Source organism: Amblyomma maculatum, chromosome 5, assembly GCF_055883805.1.
Source record: "Amblyomma maculatum isolate TAMU_Amacu chromosome 5, ASM5588380v1, whole genome shotgun sequence".
Lineage (NCBI taxonomy): Eukaryota > Metazoa > Arthropoda > Arachnida > Ixodida > Ixodidae > Amblyomma > Amblyomma maculatum.
In genome coordinates, this window is record NC_139348.1 from 120692372 (window position 1) to 120706192 (window position 13821).

Sequence of the window (13821 nt, forward strand, 5' to 3'; positions counted from 1 at the left end):
ATCGAAGCGATGGTACAGGGTCATCCATTTATAATATAACAAAGTCGCTGGTTTCAAAGCAACACCGCGTGCATCCAGCCTGGCAACGCAAATAAAAAAAAAAAAAGCTATGTGGATGCTCGTGTGAAGGGCCACCTCCGGGTCCCTCTCTGCTTGCATCGCATTTCGTCAATATGTGCCTGTGTCGGGCGCAACGCAGCTTTGAAAGTATTGACCGTGTTATAACTAGAAGTGGATGGCCCTGTACATGCTGCTGTTGCCCCCACCATGGCAGTGCAGAGTTCAGCTCGGAAGGCTTCAAAATCCACGATGTTTCCTCGAGTTCACCTGTCATACCACGCCCCGCGAGTGCCGTGTAAATGTCATGAGCGTCGAGCAACGCCCAAAGTACTTTCAGGCTTCAGCAAATCCATGCTCCCGGAGCCCAATGATGTTGACCGTGGAAACCTAACAATCTGAAAGGGACATCATCGGAAATGCATGCAACCACCATTGTCAAAGACATATGAAATGCCTGCCTGCTGCAGCTGGTTCGTTTTCTCTGACTGCGATGGCTTATCAGCGCTCTAACATGTATTGTAAACGGGTAGGATGCAACCAAACCCAGTCGGTACGTCCCTCCAGATGCACCCAAGACGTAAGGTGCGCAGGACGACGATGACGAAGCAGGGTTAGGGAGCACGCGCAATACTCCAACAGAAAGGTGTCACAGGTGTCCGTGTGCAAGGTCGTCCTATTAAAGGCGATAAATCTGAACAGGGAGAAACATTGCAGTGGCCGCCTGGCTAATTTATCTACCCTGGTACGCCGAGGACAGCACTAGAGCTTTATTGCCAAAGAAATTGAAGAAATGCGTTCGGGCCGCCATTGAGACGAGGAAATTGGATTTACTTTAAAAACATTCCCGATGTATGCAGTGAGAAAGCATTCATATACGATTCTGTCGGCTGAACGCCTCCTCTATGCGCAGTTTCAGTGTTAGCGCCTAGTTTATTCAGGATTCGTTCCTTCGATTGAGCGCGTATCACATAAAAATTCACCTCCTCTTTGGTGCCTTTGGCTTTCGAATATATTTGCCTCGCGAAGGGGTTCATTTATCACATCTAATAAAATAAACTAAGCAAAGTCTGCACGAAGCAAACGTCCTAAGTCCTGTAGAGTGAAGGCAATGCTACAGCAGCGCCTCCAGCGGTATCTCATAGTACAAGATTCATCGTGAGTACGGCAAGCTCGACTTGGTCGACTGCAAGCTGGGGCTCACTGGCGCTACTCGTCGTAGGAAGTGCCAACGTTTTTCCATTTGCTTCTTGTCAAAAATTACTTGCATTGAAAACTAACAACACCTAAGTACCTTAATAAAATATATGTAATATTATATGTTATCCTGTAACACATTAGAAAGAAGGGGAAAGACTGATGTGAAAATGTACAGCCTGTGCACTCTTTGCCTTCGAATGTGGATAGACAGAAGATGACAGGAAAGGGTGAAACGACCTCGAACCACCCGAAACGGGCGTTACCAACTTCCAAATAGTGTGTAGACAGATAGTGCGTCAGTCGTGATATTGTGATTTTTTTATGTTGCGTTGATGACAATAAGCGGCGCTGGCACGATGGGATACATACTTGTGGTATGTGCGGTAGATTCCCAGGAACAATTAAACATCTTATACTGGAGTGTGCCACTATCCATCCAGATGTCGATTCGTACATAGTCACTCGCCACTCAAGCCGAAGCACTTGAGTTTAGAGGTCACAAAGAAAACGCGAATGAATCGGCGGTAGATGTTAGAAAGAAGCGTTTGGAAGATTGAAGGCTAAATATCAGGGCGGCGACGCAAGGAAGCTAAATCAACATTAAACAAGAGTAACAATAATAGAGTCGAACGTTGAGCTAGTTGGTCACACATCTCTTGGAAGAAGGCAGCAGGGCAGGTAACAACACAAAACATAAGAAGCACACACAAAGGCAACCCGAGTCAAAATCGATTGATTGATTGATTGATTGATTGATTGATTGATTGATTGATTGATTGATTGATTGATTGATTGATTGGTTGATTGATTGATTGATTGATTTATAGGAAGAGAAAGGCGCGGTAACTGTCTCACTTGTTTTCTGTGGACACCTCAACCGCGCCGTAAGGGAAGGGAGGAAGGTGAGAGTGAAAGTGGAAAGAGAGAAAGAGGGGCCGTAGTGGAGGGCTACGGAGTAATTTCGACCACCTGGGGATCTTTAACGTGCGCTGACATCGCACAGAACACGGACGCACAGAACACGGACGCCGAGTCAAAATTAAAGCTGGTAAACTGGTAGAGTTTAGTCAATTAAAAGTGCAAGAAAAGAAAGGTTGAGTACAACGATCACCTATCACCATCCCGTTTCAAACGGAGCGCTCTTAACCTCCATTTATTCGCTCTAAATGTTAGCGCGAAACGAGGGAGCGGCACGCGTATGGTGGGCTAGTGTGGCTTTATTTCGACATTTTATATTTTCCGCTGCATTTCCACTTTCTGTGCTATCTACGTTCACTGACTGCCGTCGCGCAAACTCGAATAAAATTTATGGGTGTCAACTGAACTCTGCCTTTAGGAGTAGGACACTACAGCGTAAACTACCAGTGCACATATAAAGCCCAGTTTAACCGATCTGTATGAACATGTCTGCGTGGCCTAGGGATAACGTGAATGCAAGGGTTTTGCCAGCCTGATTCTGATATATCACTCTCCAATATGAAGGTAGGGGCCCAAGTTGACAGCTCCTGCCAAAGGTAACGTCAGAAAGCCCTATACGTCCAGTTAGTGCTCGGCCATGTCAGCAGCTGCCCGCTACCGCCTGCCATCGTCATGCTCGTGAGTTTTCACTCACAACGCTGATAATACTGAATTTTCCAAAGAACAGGGCCTCTGACGCTATCGCGGTAATGGCGCAGCTGCCTTTTGGATTATTCACTCTTATTCTTTCAGTTAAAACTGTTCATGGTCGCACTGGTTCAGTCAGCGCTGAATTTACTTCGTCCCGCAAATAATTTATTGTAGAATTTCTAAGCAGTAATCCTTTCTGAATTGGGCAAAGTTGTTTCGATTCAAGTAGATCCCATAACCGAGTCATTTTTTTAATTTCCACTGATGTTTCCTTCCTCAAAATTTCAATTTTACATCTATCTCCTCAAAGTTCAATATCGTTTCTAATATTTTAAGCTATTGTTTTGAGAATTTTGTTCACATTGTGTGATGTTTTACCATTCGCCCAACATGAGAACTAGCCATATCTCTTACCAGACTAAGAACACGGCCCTGACAGTATGGAGGCGGAACGCCAGCAAGGCATGCACACCATTCTGCATAATCTGATCCGCAACTCAATTACTTGTACAAAAAATCATCGATATCATGGCCAAACAACATACGAAACCTTCGGACAAACCCAGCTGCATCGCCTGAAAGGACGATTTCCTCAAACGTGGCCTCTTTTTGAGCGGTCTACGACACAACCCTTCTATCTCAGTTTATGGATGGAAGTGGCTACTATGAATGCTCGTGGGAATCATAAGCTTTGGAACCCGAATTCTGAGGGAAGCCTTCTCAAGCATTCCGAATGTTTACTCATTTCCCAAGAATGCGAAAGCGAGTACCTCGGTTCAATCTCACCCGCTGCCGCCGTGTTCACATGGAGGCGAAATGCAAAATTCGCCCAAATGCTATGCGATATATCCGCGAACGTTAAAGAACTATGGACGGTTTAAATAATACCGCAGCCCCCCTTACGAGGGCCTCCCCCACAGCTTGTACGTCGATTCAGAACATTAATAGCAGTTTGAAAGAGTAAACACTTTCCTCGTCGATATAGCAAAGACTGGTGTTTTTAACTACTATGATCACAAAGACGTTATGGACTAAATCTTGTGTCAATGCACTGTGCAAAAGCCAATCACTGTGCGCTACGATAAATATTAAGGCGAAAGCCTTTAATGGCTCATGCTGTCGTGGACAAAATGTGTCCCGCTTTTGCGGCGTTCTGATTGGCCGAGGCGGGATAACGTCAAAGAGGTTGCGACCAATCACAAAGCACCACCACAGTATGCGCGAATGCGTGCCTTATATAGCCATAAGTCAACCAATGATCAATTACTAATTAATGAGAATTGATTACTAATTAGGTAGTTGGTTAACTGACTAATCAAAGAATAATCATTGCTTAAGTATTTAATTATTACCTATTCACAGACTAATTAGTTGATTAACTAATTATCTAATGAATTAATTACTAATCAGTGCCAGTTGCGTAGCGGAAAGCGGCACTCAGGCTATCGCCTTTCACTACTTCAGTCGCTAAAGTGCCTCGTGGTTCTTTTTTCACGAAGCAAAGTTAAACGTCCCATTCAAAAAATCTGACATCAACGCTGTCTGTGCTGTCGGTGTTGTCGTTGTGAGCGAAATATCACAGGTAAGCATCTGGCGGGTGTTAGTTGGCATGTGACATGGCCGGGCACGGGTTATGTGACGTCACAAGACCAAGTGACATGAACTAGTTAGCAGGAGCTGCCAAATGGGGTGCCTCCTTTTGAGACGCGAGTGTGAACTGGGAATCAAATGCTGGATCCTTGGGTCTTGAGTAAGACAAGACCCCTACGCCATGAAGGCGCATCTATACGGCTCGGTTAAAGCGGGGCTTTACATCTTTATCTTGTGGTCTTGCGCATTATCCTACACTTGTGTGATAACTGGGGCCCAAAATAACGGATTAGGGATTAAGCGAGCAACAAAGGGAATGTACGCGAAAAAGGGTCCCTAAGAAAAGCAGGGACAAAGAGGGATGAATCATTAATAGTCCTTATTTTTCTCCATCGCTGCAGACAAAGCATCAAAGCTTTCTTCCTCTTTTAATTTGTTTACAAGTGTGCCTATTATGTTCCAACTTCCTCCACCTCATCCCCCCCCCCCGCCCCCATTTCCTTTGCCTGGTGCGCTGTTCAATCTGTATTTTCCCTTTTCTCTCTTCTCTAGAGGTATACCATACCATTGATACACCACAATGATTAGGAGAAGGGCATGACGTTCGCTTAGAATGCTGAAAGGATACTCACTCTCCCCGGTCATAACAGCCTGGGTGTATCGGGAAGGCAGCATGCTGGTGTATCCGTAGAAGCTGGACTGCTGCACTGTAAACATAGAAAAGTGCAATCGTTACTACTAGCAGTCGCATTGACGTACAAGAGCATCTGGTCCAGAAAGAGCTGAAAGAACAGAGCTACAGTTTATATTTATGTTACCTGAACAACAGCTATGTTTTTTCAGCTCTTCATTTCAGAGTTACCTGAACAACAGCCATGACCTACCGTGACGTGGACCTTCGTCTCCAACCAACCATTGTCAATCGGGATCACGACCATGCTTTATCCAGCGCTGTTTCCTGGGTACTGAACCATTGCTTTATCACATTCTTGCTGTTTCATTATGGTTCAGTAGCCTAGAGTCCTGTTTTGCGTATCACTTCCAAGACACGCCCTCTTTTTTAACAAGTAAACCATAGCCCGCGTTCCCTCCCCTTTAACTAAGTCCAGTGAAAGTGTCTCAATGATCTGGATGCTCGTCTGGCTCGCGATCCATATGTCCGGATCCAACATCCACCTCACGCCCAATTTCATTTGAGTACAGTTAATTTAATTTAGATTCTCACATTTCCTAACGACACTGAGTCATGTGAGAACCTTTTATCCCAATTTATCGTATGTTTTCCTGAATTTCAATCACGTCTGATGTCAAGACCTCGTTGATCGATGAGGAATTGTGTAGTGACGTCGTCACTCTTGCAGTGAGGGATCGTTGTAAGGTGTTTGAATTTAGTACGCGAGGTTTTTCGGTTGTCATGTCTTGACACTCCCAACCAGACAGACTGTTTGTCAAGTGGCATCGGTGTTTACTTGGAAGGTTTGCGCTGACGTGCTAATAAAAGCGCGATGAATAAGTCAGAAAAGCAAACCCAGGCGGCAGTGCGTGTGACGTTGATTACTCGCTACGTGTCAGGATCGGCTCAAGGTAAGACCTCTTGTTCGGTGGCACACTACCACCGCCGCCAGGGTTATCTCATTTTCGTGACGTCGAGATGCGAGGAACAGCAGTTTACGTTAAGTAGCGAAGTACTGGAAGTAGTAGGCGGATATGTCTACTTAGGACAGGTAGTAACCGCAGATCCGGACCATGAAAAGGAAATAAGAAGAATAAGATTGGGATGGAGCGCATTTGCCAAGCACTCGCAGAATATGACTAGCAGCTTACCGGTTTCGCTCAAGAGAAAAGTATACAACAGTTTCATCTTACCTGTGCTCACCTATGGGGCTGTAACGTGGAGGCTAACCTAGAGAGTTCTACTTAAGTTGAGGACAAACCAGAGAGCTTTAGAGCGAAAAACGGTAGGGGTAACATTAAGAGATAGGAAGCGTGCAGAGTGGGTCAGAGAAATAACTAAAGTTACCGACATTCTAGTGGAAAATAAGAAGACGAAATGGGCATGGGCAGGACATGTAGTGCGAAGAGAGGATAACCGATGGTCGCTTAGGGTAACAAACTGGATTCCAAGGGAAGGAAAGCGTAGCAGGGGGCGGCAGAAAGTTGGGTGGGCGGATGAGGTTGAGAAGTTCGCAGGGGCCAAGTGGATGCAGCTAGCACAGAACCGGGTTAAGTGAAGAAATATGGGAGAGGCCTTCGCCCTGCAGTGGGTATAGTCAGGATGATGATGATGATGATTATGATGATGATGATGATGATGATGATGATGATGATGATGATGATGATGATGATGATGATGATGATGATGATGATGATGATGATGATGATGATGAAATGCGTGAAAGGGATGACGATGATGATGATGACGATGAAATGCGTGAAAGAGGTGTCCTCACCGGTGCAGCCGAGAGCGACGACGGAGATGGCGATCAGGTTCGCCCGGTACCCAGCGTCATGCTCGAAGCTCTCCCAGTGCACCTCGAACAGTGCCACGAAGAGCAACGTGGCGAAGGAGAGCAAGTATCCGAAGGTGATGCGTATTTGCAGAGGAAGCGTCTCCACCAGCAGATTGTTCACAACCACCGCCAAGAACGCGGTCAGGATGTACACCTGCAGGTTGGTGGCGAGGGAGAAAACGTCGAGTGGGTGAGGCTCGTCTGCGCGAGAGTGCAACTCCTCTTGCCGACCAGTTAAATACTTTGAATTTTTGTTCCTTGTGAAATCGATATCATTTTGCTGAGTACCTTGACGGTTGCACGGAGGCAAACAATGTACTAATTGCTGATCAAATTGGTCTTAAATACATCCGCGCCTATCGATTCAGAAAACTGATGTCTACGCTGAAACGAAACTCATGATCGCCGTTTTGAAATGAATGGTGATGTTTTCTCACTGCAAAACGTTACAATGTTGCAGTTAAATATATATATATATATATATATATATATATATATATATATATATATATATATATATATATATATATATATATATATATATATATAACCTCTTCTTCTTCGCCACAAGTACACCTCGCCCTGCCGGTGTGCCGCAGTGGTTACGGAGCTCGACTACTGTTCACAAGGACGCGGGATCGAATCCCGGCCTCAGCGGCAGCTATTCGATAGAGGCGAAAAGCAAGGCGCCCGTATGCTGTGTGATGTCAGTGCACGTTAAAGAACCCCAGGTGGATGAAATTTCTGAAGTCCTCCACTACGGCGTCTCCCATAGCCTGAATTGCTTTGGGACGTTAAACCCCACAAAGCAAACCAAACCAAACAAGTACACCTTTCTTCGACACAGTCACTATAGCAGGGATGTTTCATGGCGCGACCTGTATATTCCTTCAACTGGAACAAAAATCCTAGTTTCCGGCATTTTTCGAGAGGAGGCCTAGAAACTTCTTTAATATCGAAAAAAAAAGGCGGGATAACTTCACCTTTAGGCCTAAAATGTTCTGGCCAGATTTCATAATCAGTTACCAGTGGAAGGAAAAATTTTCCGAATGGAACATCACTGTCGCCGCCAGCGATGCGTTTCAGTTTCCGATGTAATCTAGTCTTTACGTACCTGCATAAAATGAAGGCCACAACCAAAAGCCTGCGCCATTCAATGTGCATCTTTCAAAACGATGCCCGCATTAAAGATTATCTCCGAAGTCGTCCGCAGCGTGTCATGACAAGACGTTTGCCTTGCAGTGGGTTCACTGATAAGATCAGATAAGAGACGGGCCTATTACTGTGTTTTCTTGCAGCTGAAGTGAGCAGACGGTCCCGTAGTTGTTATTCTATGCATGAGCGTTTGTGCTATCAAGCAGAGCTGCAGAAGAGCGGCGTTGTGACATCTCTTGGAGACCTTTTTTTATTTTATTTTCACAGTGGGCTGACTACAAGTACCTATAGTCATCTTCGGGCATCATCCCTACGGGTATTTTTAAAGGCCGCAAAAAAAAAAAGCCGTGGATTGAGGCAATTTATCCCGTGCCTTATAATGCAAACACTTCTGCATAGTCGGACAGTATCCAAAAACTTCAACATGTGTTGTGCGCCTAGCGTTCCTGCGCTCTATTTAATGAGCTCTGTTTGCATCCAGGTCGTTTATCCAGCCATGCATTTATCGCTCGTCGATCAAGCGTGAAGCTTTTAAAGCTAAAGCTTCATTACGCCAAACAGCCCAAGGTCAAGCTGGTTGTCTGTTTGACCTTCAACGAGCTAAATGTCCGAGTGTGACTGCACAGCCTAACCATGATATAGCCTATAGTGTACACCACCTTCGATCTTGACCTTTGACGGCAGATACAGCATCACGTGCTCCCTCTTGCATTCGACTGCACCCTCGACTACATAGTCTACAGGCGTTTTAATCGCTGCAAAGCTATCCTGCCCCCCTCGTCTAAATCTAAGCCTAACCAAACCAAAACCAAACAAAAAGACAATTTTGCTTCGCCTATCTAGGCTTAGCAGGGTCCAACCTCAGTCATTTTGTGTTTCACTAATCGCCGATAAAATTCGAAGTCTACAGTTCAAGCTATGAAGCTTCAACAAGACTGCCTCGCTCGCTTTTTCAACACGCAGGTCCTTGGTCGCATAGAAACCCAGGCAGTAACTGCATTGCCCCAGGGGCTCTTTTTCGCAACTATCCCTTGCGCTAGGGACAGTGTACGATCGTAAAATGTTTCGTGTTTACCGGCGGTAGAGGAATTGCGACTCTCCTTTCTCGGGTGAGCAACACGTTAGCGAAAAACACACACATTTGCGTCAATTTAGAGCCGCGTTAAAGCCAGTGCTGCGTGAAAGCTCGCCGGTGTTCACGAGATGGCGCAACCTTGCTGTCGGCCAACACCTTCGGCGCTGGCGAGCGACGCGTCGGACGACTGCTACCATCAAATTTTTAAACGAGCGCGCCTTGACAGCGCTCGCGCTTCCTATGTGGGATCGTCTCGAGTGTCTCTCTCTCTCTCTACGCGGTCGGGACATGGTGTGCCAAGCGTTGTGACTGTGGCTCAACGAGGACGTAGACACTGGTTGTGCAATGTCTGCAGCTACCGAGACGACTGAAAACACCGCGCCGCGATAGGTTTAATGGAGGAAAAGGTGTTGGAAAAAAAGGTATCTTTAACGGTCTCCGGTGAAGTGCGAGGTGCGACGTTTCTTGCTCAGCCGTCTTGTTGTGCGCCCTAAACGAGCGGAAAAAAATATACGGCTGAATTTTTAAAACTTTGCTACGGCTCCGTGATAAAGCTAGGTCGCGCGCACTCATTTCCTAAATATTCAGGCGAAAGCCTTTATGGCTCATGCTGTCGTGGACAAAATGTGTCCCGCTCTTGCGGCAGCTCTGATTGGCCGAGGCGGGATGACGTCACAGAGGTATCGAGCAATCACAGAACATAACCACAGTATGCGCGAATGGTTGCCTTATATGGCCATATGCAATTCAATGATCAATCACTAATTAATGACTAATTAATTATATAATTACTAATCAATGACCAATTAGGCAAGTAAACAATGACCTATTTAATGCTAATTTGTTAATTAAATACTAATCGGTCGCAGTTGCGTCGCAGATTGTGGCACTCAGGCTTTCGCCTTTCCCTACTTTAGTCGCTAAAGTCCCTCGTAATTTTTTTTGACTGTATGTGCGTGGTAACGAAATTCCTCCTGTTAAATGACTAACGCCAGCACATATAAAACGAAGGCGGTCTAAGTATTAAAACCACGTGTTGTCGATAACTTTAACGCGATTGCTTTAAAAGAGGCGTTGCGCCGAAAATCCACCGTCGCCGTCGTGAGCGAAAAATCGCAGACATGGCTCTGGCATGCGGTAGTTGGCAGCTGGCACGGCCGACCACTTATTCTTGCTTGGTTTATGCTACTTAACGAGAGTGCATGATATCAGAAAGTTCGGAATAGCTGTCAACCCGGATTGCAACTCAAAGTGATAAGGTGGAATACGAACCAACATTCCAGTGCTCTTAGATGCCCAGTCAAGCAAGCTACTCCTAGGTCACGCAGGTACATTCATACGGCTTGATTAAAGTGGGGTTTTATATGCCGGGCAGTCGCATACGCTATCGCATCACACCATTAAAGGCGGAGCTCAAGTGTCACCCATATTTTTTTCTGTTCGATTGCCCTTAAAGTTGGGGCATATCGACTTACTACGCAAAAAAAAAAGAACAAGATTATCTGGTGCAAGGTTCGTTTTGTTGCAGCCAGGTCACATTTAAATCTGAGCTTGCTCGTTTTTCTGTTTCCCTCCTTCAAAGTGGAAGCGAGAGGTCGATGGGAGCCACCATGGCTTGAGCCATTTTTACTCTTCACCAGAATGATTCACCGTTCAGTAGAAGGTCGGCAGGAATCTTTGGTACCAGCATTTCTAAGAATATCGCAATAAATTCGTCCATTCATTTATCCCTGTCCTCCCGCACAATAAGAGTGGAATCCTAAGTTCATGACAAAGTATTTTGAATGATTCAGCCAATACAGAGTATGTATCTCAGAGAGCTCTCTTTTCCTGCCCAACCTCGATAACAATTTCCTGGGACTGCAACTTAGAGATAAAGTCCTCACTTATAACTCATGACAACACCGGTTGCGGTGCTGTTTCCGTCAAAAACTGTCAGGGCATTTGGTGCTCAATTCTATTAGACCACGAACAAACGGACACAGATGAATGCAGAGATAGGAAAATGACACATAAGCAATCCGGGTGCACCGTGTTGGCGCAACACGAATGCATATGCTTTCTTCTGCTATCTCTATCATCACCTACGTGCGCTTATTCGTGATCTAAAGAACAATACAAAGAAACATGGATGTCAGGATGGCAACAAAGACGCGCACTGCTCGCGTAATTTCTTATCCTTCCACGTTTCCCCAACCCACCGCATCGTCTGGCATTACGCCCCCTACTCAAGCCTCAGTTCTCCCGCTCACGAGGTTCATGTCGAAGACGATGGTGGTTCTTGGGTACTTGTCCTGGAAGTAGTCGACGGCCGTGATGAAGCTGTTGTAGGGCAGCAGGAAGCCCACGCCGGCCAGCAGCAGTGCCAGGTAGACGCAACTGCAATGGTCCTCGGGGGGCCGCTCGTCGCCTAGACCGGTACCGGTCGGTCCGGGCTGCGGACCTCGGCCGAGCACCCCCTGCTTCTGGTGCCGGCCCAGCTGGATGTAGCCACGGCTCAAGTTCTCGTCCATGGCTGCGGGCTCCGCTTGCCTGGGCTGCGCGAGCGGGCGGTTCGTGTGTGGGAATCGAAGGACCGTCGTAGCGTTTTGCCTTCTTTGGCTATCTTAGAATCGATTAAATTCGGATACTTAATATTTAAGCAGAATATAAGTAAAGAAACATTAAGCCACCACCCTCCCCTCTGAAAACAAAGTAAAGTGCGGATGAACTAGAGTACTTATTGGTTTGCGCTTGTTGGTGAGAATAAATAATAACAAGAGGCAGCGCGAAAGACAGGGACGAACACAGGACAACAGGACTGGCACTGAACAGGACCGTCCCTGTCTTTTCGCGCTGCCTCTTAATATTTTAAACTGTAAAATTAACCTGCCTTAGTGACAAACTGACTACGAGGGGTGTCGTATTGCGAAAGATACGGATTAGCTCTGACCACTCAACGTTTGTCTGTGCGCTGACATCGCACATCTTACGATGTGCGATGTGACCCGTGACCTTGCTGCCAGCAGCAGAACGCCAAAGCGACGAGGTCATCGCAGTGGATTCGTTTCGGAAGAAATCAACCCGGTTTTAGATTTACCGCTGCGTTGCGCGACCTTACATAGCTGGGCTTGTTTCCAACATTGCCCTCCTCCTAATTCTCATCGGCAGAATATGGCGTCCGCGGTTGCACTGTCACAACACAAGGTAATAAATTTAATGCTGAACTGGCTTAGAACATAGGCAACCGCAACGTGTTTCGTCGGGTTTTTGTCTGCTGTGAGTATATGGTATATTATTTTGTTCTTTTTTTCTCCTATTCCTCTCTCTAACGAGCCTTAAGTAAGAATTACAGTGCCCGCACACGAAATAAAAGCTTCGAGGTGCACGCGCTGCCTGAATTCGCCTTTCAAGTGTGTAGTATTTCGTTTTAATTACTTCTTAAATTTACCGAACTGTGTATGCACATCATCGCGCTACTTTCAAGCCTCGAAAAATGTATTCGTATTCACTGACGAAACTTTTCGAAGTCTACTTCGGTAATGATTGATTCATTATTTCATTAACTCACTGGTTGAGCCAGTGAGCGACTGCTTGTGTCGGTGAACGGCTTTGCATGAATGTACGAATGCAGCACTGATTGATTGATTGATTGATTGATTGATTGATTGATTGATTGATTGATTGATTGATTGATTGATTGATTGATTGATTGATTGATTGATTGATTGATTGATTGCAACATTAGAAAAGGTAATAGTAAACGAGGCGACCGAAACATAGGAGTACCCCGCCGGGATGGCGCAGTGGTTACGACGCTCAACTACTGTTCCTAAGGGCGCGTTATCGAATCCCGGTCTCGGCGGCCGCTTTTCGATGGAGGCGAAAAGCAAAGGAGCCTGTGTGCTGTGGTGCTATGTCAGTGCACGTTAAAGAACCCCAGGTAGTGGAAATTTCCGGAGTCCTCCACTACGGCGTCTTTCAGAGCCTGAGTTGTTTTGGGACGTTAAACCCAACAAACCAAACCAAACCGAAACATAGCGTCAATAGCTTAATATGCGATGCACCTCAAAAATGCACGTGGAAAATGCACCTGCAATTATGTACGGCATGTATTGTTGACGCTTATTGAAAAGAAATCAATATCTGTTTGCCGCGCTGCAACTTCTAAGGTTCCGGTTCACCAAATAATTTCTGAATAAAATATCAGAAAGTGGCTAAGATTCACGACATAGTACATTCCTGTAAAGATGATGATCCGTCCTCTTTAAGCAGCTATAGGGATGTGAGTTCACTTGCAGTCTCAGAACACAATAAAACCACAATCAACAGTATGGTGAAGTGAAGATATTCATATGTACCATTTCCCAAAAAGCTTGTCGATTTAGTGACTTGCACACCTTCGTCCTCTTATCATATAGGTGCGCTAAAAGATACAAAGGGGCAGCCCAAGCCACAACCGCTCCTGTACGTTAAGATGACTGAAGAACAACCAGCCCTAGTCTAAAGCTTTGTGCACCTTCGCATATATGGATTAATGTATTTGGAAGGTTTGTTCACAAACAATTCAATGCAAGGGCCTTTCGTGTTGAGCTTTATCATTTTTTTCTTTCTCTTTGTAACGTTTAAAGCAACTTATCCAGCACT

General features: G+C 45.7%; 1 protein-coding gene across 1 annotated transcript in view; it reads right to left on the minus strand.

Annotated features, from left to right (window-relative positions):
* Window positions 1-11759, minus strand: part of LOC146189345 (equilibrative nucleoside transporter 4-like) — a 142344-nt gene extending 130585 nt beyond the window's left edge. Inside the window, exons 1-3 of the mRNA XM_084605244.1 lie at window positions 11448-11759; window positions 6906-7119; window positions 5088-5162 (exon numbers count right to left, since the gene is read on the minus strand). Of these exons, the coding sequence (XP_084461370.1) occupies window positions 5088-5162; window positions 6906-7119; window positions 11448-11708 (550 nt within the window). The 5' untranslated portion in view covers window positions 11709-11759. The remainder of the gene's footprint in view (window positions 1-5087; window positions 5163-6905; window positions 7120-11447) is intronic.
* Window positions 11760-13821: the final 2062 nt, after the last annotated feature.